Source organism: Etheostoma cragini, chromosome 16 (genome assembly GCF_013103735.1).
Source record: "Etheostoma cragini isolate CJK2018 chromosome 16, CSU_Ecrag_1.0, whole genome shotgun sequence".
In the NCBI taxonomy this organism is placed as follows: domain Eukaryota; kingdom Metazoa; phylum Chordata; class Actinopteri; order Perciformes; family Percidae; genus Etheostoma; species Etheostoma cragini.
Genome location: NC_048422.1, coordinates 2,149,046 through 2,158,949, shown reverse-complemented (window position 1 = coordinate 2,158,949; position 9,904 = coordinate 2,149,046). Strand labels below are relative to the sequence as shown.

The window sequence follows — 9,904 nt, the reverse complement described above, 5'->3', positions numbered from 1 at the left end:
CCCCCCCCCCCCCCCCACAGACCATATTAGCTGGACAAAAAACACACGTTTGAAAATCAGTGGAGGATCATAAAATACCAAATCATTAAAATGACCATTTAAATATCCTCTGTTTTTAAAAATATTGATCAGCTTAACAGGTTGCACACTGTTGTCTGGTTAAAACAGTTTTTCTTCTTCTTGCAACAACAAAGATACTTAAATCTGCATTTTTTTAAAGATTTGTAGTTTTCTGCCAATCATATTTATTCCCTAAATCCATTAAGTGTGTGTTACATGAATCATATGATCAAGTGTGTTGCCTAACGCTGAAAAAGTGTGTGTTCCTTAGACCTCTGACAATCCTAATATCTTTTTGAACCCATTTAGACCCTTATACTATATATATAACCCTATATATATATATATAACCCTTATACTGCAAACTCAAACAATCAAAATGTGTTCCCTAAATTCAGTTGATAAAGTGTGTGTTTCCTAAATCACGTTTATGTTTCTTCCATCTAAATGATTGCCTATTCCTGAAATGGAGTCGATTTTACTTTTTAATTCCTAGTCCCAGTTGATCAAGTGTTAAATTTATAAAGTTAAGTTATAAATTCCATTGACCTTAAATCCATCTCTCAATGTAATTAAGCGTTTAATCCCTGTATTCGTTTCCCCAACTAAGGTGTGTTACTTAAATTTGAATCAGTTGTCGATTGTGTTGTACAAGTGTGTGTTCCCTGAACCCAGGTGTTCGTCAGTTGTTTGTGTTGAGAAACCCACAAAGGCCTGTGGCATACGTGTTGCTACTGATCGAGTGTGTGTTCCCTAAATCCAATTCCCCATCAAGTGTTTTTTTGCGTAATCTTCACTAAACTCGCACAAATTCTATTCTATTCCACAAATATGTAGCCCAAAGGGTACTTTTGTTGAGGTAGTGACTTTTGGTTTGTGGCTTTTTGTAACTGAACCTGTTTATTTCTATTGTGCACACAGACACACACACACACACACACACACACACACAGAGATAAGCTGACATTCCAAATGACTTAACAATGAATGTAAGCTGCTCGCTATACACACACTGACACAATGGAGAGCCCATTGAGGAGAGATTTGTGCACTACAATGGATGAGACGACTGTGATCGCGTGTGTGTGTGTGTGTTAACTGTAAGCGAGAGCAGCGTTCGCACGTTTTTCGACCCGGATGAACTGATCTACCTGTCATGTTCAAAAACCATCCGTTCCCCTTTCTCTCTGCTGTCAGTCCTCTGTACGTCTAACAAGTCCTTCTTTTTGAACAACAAATATAGTTTTTTGGCAGTGTGACATGTCATGTGACATGTTGGATCGGCCACCACTATGGTTAAGGTTTGGTTTAGTAAGACAACTGCAGCTACTTGCTTCTGGTTGGGAACATCTGGTGGTTGTTGGTAGGAGATGTAGGAGGATGTGAATCGCTGTCTCCTGTGTCAAAGTCACACTTTTTAATTTTTATATTTCCACATCTTTACCCTCCTCGGACAGACTTCAGACTCTTAAGACAGCGATACACTAGATTATAGAATATAATAAATAAATATAAATCTTGCCAGTCGACCCACCACTTTGGTTCAGACCGATATATCGTAACAAATATTTATTGGATTGCTGTGTAATTGTAGAAACATATTCATAGTCCCCAGGGGGTGAAGCCTGCTGACTTTGGTGTTCCCCTGACTTGTCCACCATGAGGTTGACATGCATGTAGAGCTGGGCAACATATCAATATTATATCGATATCATGATATGAGACTAGCTATCATCCTAGATTTTGGATAGTGTTGTGTTTTGCTGGTTTAAAGACTGCATTACATTAAAGTGATGTCATTGACTGACCTCACCCGGCTGTTCTATTATTTGCCTTTTCACCACTTGGACAATATGTCCACATTACTGATGATTGTTTATCTGAGTGTGAAGATATTTTGTGAAAGCACCAATTGCCAGCCCTCGAAAATTGCCACAATATCGATATTCAGGTATTTGGTCAAGAATATCGTGATATCTGATTTCCTCCCAATCGCCCAGCACTACATGCATGGTCTTTTAGTGAAATATCCCAAGATAGGGCCGTGCAATTAGTCCAGTTTTGATTGCCATCTGGGCTCTAACAATCCCCAAAACACTGTAATGGAGAAGGTTTGGAATGACGTGTACGTTCGCCCCCCCCTCCCTACTGAGCCAATAGACAACAACGTCCTGTTTGTGGTATCTGGCGGCATTAATACAAATCAGTCCTAGTGAAGATGGTGGTGGTGGTGGTGGTGGGGTGGGGTTTTTTTTTGGGGGGGGGGGGGGAGAGGAGCAGGGTTTGGTTATCAAAATCCATCATCTGCATTAGTGCCTGCACCACCGAGTCATTGTGTTAAATAATCGGGATATCAACATTGACCAAAATAATTGTGACTGCGATTAGTTTTTTTCTACAATCAACAGGTCTCATCTCAAGAACTGGACGTTGTTTTCCTCAGGACGTATTGTAATAAAATGGGTGATCCCCTGATACCGGGTCAGCTGGGACTCTCAGGCAGCAGGCTGACCTTTTGACAGATATAAGATCACGGATGCAGTGGAATGACAGAGGGGATTACACTACTGTACTGCAGGAGGCTTAAAGAACCATTAGACTTCACAAAGACACATTAAAGGATCTACAATCACAATCAATAATGTTTAATGACATGGGGCATGGACAGCAAGAAGGATTTACACTCCAGTAGTTGAATATAGACACCTTACAGTACTATATGTGTCCTCTGCGGGATTTGAATGTGTCTCTAAGGACTTGTATGTTCACACCAGCACCCCCTGTGTATGTGTATGTATAAGTCATAAACACAACACAACTTTTGAAACATCAAGAACAATGCAACTTTGATTCTTGGGTTGTCTTCTTTGCAAGCATCTTCATCCACTTAACCTGGGTCAGGTCGCATATGCTGCAGCTCCAGATGCTTTTTCCTGCTGTTGAATGAATTTGAAACTATTTTCTTTTTACTGACTTCACTTTTTCCTGCTTTTTCTGTCCATCCTGATTTGTTGTCTGCAGTTTAAGTCATTTTTAAAAGTATTTTCACCACAATATATTCTGAAAAGGTCATGCTAGATGATCAACTCTAAGTAAGGATTTCCTAAACTCTGACGCAATGTCGCTTCATGTTTCCTGTCGTCTGAATCAGTTTTTCTCTTCTTACAGACGTGGAGGAGAGAACGAGTGCAGGGTCATGGGCGAGCGGCAGTCGTTCTTCCAAGGTAACTACCTACAACAATACTACTATTGATACATTTGCTTATGGCACTTTTAATATCACGATTATTGCCTGCTGGGACTATCACTACCATAATTAATGTTACTGAGGAGACTTTGGAGGAGAGAAGATTCCATGCATTTACATTTCTTCAGCATCTGGTTAGAAAATGGAGCAGCCAGATTTTAAATATTACGAAACCCCGGAGGTAACACGGAGGGAGGGGGGGAAAAAAGAAAAAAGAAGATGAATATGTACTGGGGACAAACACTTTTGGGAGATCTTGACTTTGTTTTGCAAGATATCGAAAATAAAACTCAATATCTCGCAAAAGTGTTTGTCCCCATTACGTTATTTTTTAAATAATCTTTTTTTTTTTTTTTTCCTTCACGGTCACCTACGTGGCTTATTAAGATATATATCTAATAGACTACATCATTTTTCATGTTTAGAACCTGCTTTTCCCATATCAGAAAAATATCCAATGTGCCAACAACTCATAAAGTGTTGACGTGTAGCACCTCTGTTGTTTGAGGTGTCTACTTACATGAGATCAACAATATTATATATATATTTTAATGATTTATGTTTTGGACGTTCTTGCCTTTTATTAAAAGTGAATAGTGGCGAACTGAAAGTAAATGTGAAAAAAAAAAGAGGGCGACGGCGTGACACAAGAGTCCCGGGTTGACTCCAGATAATACTACTATTGATATACTGTATACTAATAACTGATTTTGCTGCAAATATGAATGACAACTACATACAGTAAAGACATGTAATAATTGTTAGGGATGTGATGACACACCCAACTCACAATTCCATACAATTTATGATTTAAGTTCAGGATAGGATTTTCTCACAATTATCGTAGAAACCATACCAAACAGCAGATCTGTCCTCTTATCAAAAATGCAATAGAAATTTGTATTTTCTCTTAAAAAATAAATAAAATAAAAGGTAAAAGCGCCCATATTCTGCTCATTTTCAGGTTCATAATTGTGTTTTGAGGTTGTTTGGAAGCACCAGAGACACAAAATACCACCTCAAATCCCAGGAAAAAAAGTTATTTTTTCATAAAATGGGCACTTTAATAACACGATTGAATCAGATTAAAACAAATATCGCACCAAAATAACTGAATAGAAAAAAATCTCTTCAAATGAATGAACTAAGACTACGTGGGGACTTCCGACGTCAAAGAAGTGTGATTAAAAGTAGATTACACCCCAGGCCGTTTAGAAATTGCATCACAATTCTTTTTGAGATATCTCAACTGGTTGTAATTGAATCCGTACGCATTAATATTGATTTTCAACCGATTCCCGATGCGTCGTTACATTCCTCCTTGTTTCTCTCTTTCCAGAGTTATGCAGATGGGTCTCAGTACATGGCGTCGCACGACAGCCTCTCGCCTTCGTACGCCAACTCCAGCAGGCTAACAGGTACACCACAGACTGAGTGTGTGTGTGTGTGTGTGTGTGTGTGTGTATGTGTTTTTGTGGGGGGGGGGGGGGGGGGGGGGGGTTTGTGTGTGTGTCCTGTATTAAATTACAACGCTCTTTTTCCATCAACTTTGCATTCACTCCTTTGTTGGGTTTCGATCTGGCGCTGTGTGTTTGTGTGTGTGTGTGTGTGTGTGTGTGTGTGTGTGTGTGCGCGTGTGTGTGTGTGCCCGCGCAGAGAATTAGTGAAACACTATCGTACACAGGAGACAGGTCATCTGGCATGCAATTTCTCTCTTTCCCTCGTCCCGCTGTTTGTAAAAAACACAAAACAAAAAAACTCCAGGCAGTGTGTGCTCATTTACCCATGATGCTCTCTGCCTCTGGCTCTCTCCGACGTGGCGCCAGTTGTGAGCAAATGGCCACTGACACAGATAATCTGCCCCTCTCTCTCTCTCTCTCTCTCACACACACAGCTTAATTACCTTTGACTGGATGCATCAAATATGGAAGATGTCTCTTACCGATGTGACTCTACCTTCCCTATTTCTCTGTCTCCCGCTCTTTCTCTTATTTATTGATTTTTCTTGTAAACCATTACATGTCAAGACTTGCGTGCAACTTGTGTGATATGTCAGATGTGTGTTTCCAGCCTAGCATTGGAACTATACTTACAAATCAAGTGTATTCACCAAAAGTATGGACACCTAAGGATTTGTGGACACCTTAACAGCTACATGTGATTGTTGGCCATGTCATTTCATAACCGTGGTCATTAATATGCGGCTGAACCCTTCTGTCTTCAGGGAAGGCAGGAAGGAGTTGTCATCATTTCAATCACGGTAGACTTCAATTAAGACTGAAAATAAAGTGAATGGACGTGCTGCATAATAGGTCGATATAATACAGCCTATAGCAATTAGACTCCATTGCAATGTTAAATTATGAAGGGGTATAGGGGTAGTGGATATGAAGGAATATCCACCCAATGGTCTAGACATGGTGGAGTAGTCTCGCTTTGCCAGACCTGCCTCCACAGCCCTGCAAAGGAGAGTCTTGCTAGTCCATGCGGCATTCTGGGAAGGGAGAAATAAAAGCCCGCTCTGGAAGTCGAGCACAGAAACAAAATAAAACATCCGGTTGATTTTCAAAATAAAATAGAGCGTGCTCACCGAGGATTATATCTCCCTGTACTACACCTTGAAAACACAGCGCAGAGCTGTTTCCCTCTCTACTCCTTTGGATGGAAACAAACTGTTTTTGGGGTTCTATTCTACATTAATTGGCGAGATCTCGTGAGTCCTCGAGCTGAAGTCTCAAGGACTCACGAGATAAGGACCTGGTGGGTGTTGACGGACGGCGGAGCGAGGAGCCGATCCGCAGCCGTTCTGCAACCCCTGGAAATCAGGTGGAAGGGGATGAAGGGATAAAGGAAGTCTGAAGATCTGCGTGGATGTGATGTGGAGCGGGGCTTCTGATGGAGACACCCTGGGTGAACTGAAAGAGTACAACGCCCACATTCCGCTGATTAGGTTGGGAGAGAGAGACATGTGACGCATACTAGTCTTCCTGCATGAACTTACGCTGAGCTTCAATAGTCCAATAGTCCTCCATCGCCCACTGATGTTGGGCAGTGACGTCTGGCTCAGAGTTAATCCCAAGGGTGTTGGGTGGGCATTGAGGTCACTCACATTGAAACTCCCATTCCGATTTTTTTTTGTCGCTGTAAGGTTGGAAGCACACTGTTTTTTTGTTGTTGTTTTTTTAGATATCATGTCATACTGTATCAGGTTTCCCTTTATTGGAGCTACGCGTTCTAGACTGAACCACAAATCAACCCCAGCAAACCTTTAGAGGGAAAAAGTTGTAATTTGTGCAATTGAGATTCTAAAAGTATCCTTTGTTACTTACATCAGCTGGGGGGAACAAACAACAAACCAAAATGAAACAGAAAGATATGAACCATGTTTTTACTATCATATACAATATTGAGCTAGTTCTCATGATTCACCAGTTAGTTGTTAATGGGAATAATAACACTAGGTTACACTTTACTTGAAGATATCTACATAAGAGTGACTTGACACTGTCATGAACACATGACGCCGTCAAGAACACATGACGCCGTCAAGAACACATGACGCCGTCAAGAACACATGACGCTGTCATGAAGACAACGCATGACGCTGTCGAGAACACATGACGCTGTCACAATCACATGACGCTGTCATGAACACAACACATGACGCTGTCATGAACACATGACGCTGTCATGAACGCATGACGTTGTCATGAACGTGTCATGAACATTATAAAACAAGTCATAAACGTTTCTGACATGACACTTCTTTTAGTGTCATGACAGTGTCAAGGCACTCTTATACCTTCAAGTAAAGTGTTACCGGATGCTATAGATATTTGTAAATAAATATATGAAACAAAGCCAAATACAAAATAACCGCAAAACTTTAGAATTACGGGCTGTTGCTAGAATGATCCATTGTGTGTGTGATGTGTTGTGACCGTGTTGGGATCATGGTGTGTAGCTGCAGACGCAGCGAGGCACGAGGCGACGCCGAGGCAGAAATGGAAATATTGTATTCTTCATCTGGCACACGGGAGCCGCAATTTACTTTGATAATGATAACACTAAGAGACAGAGACAGCCAGGGATATGGAGCACACACACACCATTCACTCTCTACCTGTGGCTGTTCCGAGTTTTTATAAATCAGATTGTGTGTTATTGCTGTTGGCTTTTCTCTCTTCTCTGCATGTCCTGATGGAAAACGTAGCATTTTAGCATCAACGCTGAAACCACAGAGCTTTCATTGATTTCACTGCTGGTGTGTTTGAAGTGGCAGAGAGCGACGCCCGCCGTACTTCTTACCACAAACGGGCGAGGAGAGAACATTCATCACGTCTTTACTCGATCCACAGGCTCGGCGTTCTCCAGTGTCGGCGACCCTAACTCTATCGCACGTCAACAATGTCCAACAATCAGTTTTAATCGATAAGATCAACATCCATCATTGGGGAATCGAATGTTTTAAGGTCTACGTTTGGGGTTAGAAAAATGTATTTGAAAGTAATTTATCCCATAATTCCAGGTCCATAAATCCTCTTCTTTGTCCTCTTTTCCATAAAGACCAAGGATGTTAGCATCACAGCGCACACATGTCTCAGTTTTAGAATGAGAAGCTTTGATTAGCATCATAATGCAACAGTCTCAGAGTTGGTGCGTTATGAGAATATTCAGTTAAGTAGGTACTGGGAAGTCCTTCAGAGTGTTTATGGCAACATTTTGGTTATGGTTCATCAAAGGGGAGAGACCGGTTAGTTCAGGTGAGTCCCATCTTTGACACTTGCTACATATTTCTCATTGCAGACCACCTCAAAGTAAAAGAAAAAAGAACCACTGCAGAGTTAAATGAACCCATGTAGAACATGTAGAGTGTGAACGCAGCCTCTCTCTCTCTCTCTCTCTCTCTCTCTCTCTCTCCCGCTCTCCCCCTCTCTAACCTTGTCTGTCTTTCTTAACCCCCCCCCCACCATCAGATTAGAGTGATGTTATGCTCTAGATAATCAGCGAAGGGATTAGTGTCATCTCAGCGACCCCGCTAGATTAATCTACCGACACACACACACACACACACACACACACACACACACACACACACACACACACACACACACACAAAGTAGTTAGAAAATGTGTGTTTTGCGAAAATGTGGACTTGCCCTTACATGCATATGTTTCAATAATTGCATGTGCGGTTGTGTGTTGTTCGGACGCCTGTGTTTAATTCTTGACTTTGTGCTTTTCATGCACAAATTTCTTCATGTTTGTATTTTAACGATTATTGGGTCTTGTGAAGACAGCTTCTGTGTGTGGGGTTTTCTGGGTTTGCGGTGGTGTGTGTGTGTGTTTTGTGCAAGTTGGCAGGTTGCTGTGTCAATTACTGAGTGTGTGTGATGAAAGCTTTTTATGAATGCGGTTTTATTTTGGGTAAATGTAGGTGCGTGTGTGTGTGTTTGTCTTTCTGTAAATGAGTGTATTTGCACTTGTACTTGTCCTGAATGTGTTTCTACATGTGTGATTGAAGGCCTATATGTACTGTATATCTGTGTGTGTGTGTGTGTGTGTGTGTGGGTGTGTGTGTGATTGCACTCGTGCACGTTGACTTGTGTGTTACAGTTTGTGCGTCAATGCTGAAATATTACATGATTCTAGCTTTCATGTGTGCATGTGTGGTTTCCTCACATCGTAGAGCTTTAGTGTGTGTGCGTGTGTGTGTGTGTTTCTACCTGTGTGTAGTTGCTTTGCAGAGCAGGTGCACCACCCTACACCCCCCCCGCCCCTCTGCCCCTGTAACTGTCACCTACATAGTACATGAGAGGCTCAGTGGTTTCAGCTTGTAAGCACATTGTGTTCTGTTATAAATGAACGATCTGATGTGGCTCCAGTCTGGTTCTGATGCACAGCAGCGTCATTTGACCAGCTACACAGAGGACCGTAACGGAAAAGTTGCTGTGCTTCATGCTTGTCGCAGTTTCGGCCTTTTATCCACATTTTTGGAACGATCGTCAACAAGTGGTTTGTACTATTTGTTTAAACGCCATGATCAGAAAATGGAGTTTGATTATCACTTAGCCTTGCCTAGCACAAAGACGGGAAGCAGGGGGAATGTATTAGCCCGGCTCCGCCCTCCTACGTACTTCTGTTCAATTTAATTTTCCTTCAGTACTCCGTCTGGGTTTGAGTAGGACCAGAGTCTGGTAGGACCGGGCTTATGGACCAGAGTCTGGTAGGACCGGGAAAATGTGCCAGAGTCTGGTAGGACCATAGTCTGGTAAGGCAAGGCAGCTTTATTTGTATAGCACATTTCAGTAACAGGGCAATTCAAAGTGCTTTACACAAAATCAGTTAAAAAATAAAAACAGTTAAAAAATAAAAACAGATAAAACACGTGAATTAAACATAGAAACATCAAGACACATAAAACACAAGAGTAAAAGTTGCAGTGCGTCATAAGAAATTAAACATTTAACATCATTTAAAGAAAGGCAACATCAAAAAGAAAGGTCTTCAGCATTGATTTAAAGCCTTGATGGTAGGACCAGGCTAATGTTCCAGATTCTGGTAAGACCAGGCGAATGTGCCAGAGTCTGGTAGGAC

General features: G+C 41.5%; 1 protein-coding gene across 1 annotated transcript in view; it reads left to right on the top strand.

The window, feature by feature from the left end:
- The window catches only part of LOC117959697 (transcription factor 4-like), a 256,373-nt gene that overhangs the window by 64,587 nt on the left and 181,882 nt on the right, over window positions 1-9,904 (top strand). The window contains exons 5-6 of the mRNA XM_034896975.1: window positions 3,229-3,284; window positions 4,647-4,725. Coding sequence (XP_034752866.1) covers window positions 3,229-3,284; window positions 4,647-4,725 — 135 coding nt within the window. The remainder of the gene's footprint in view (window positions 1-3,228; window positions 3,285-4,646; window positions 4,726-9,904) is intronic.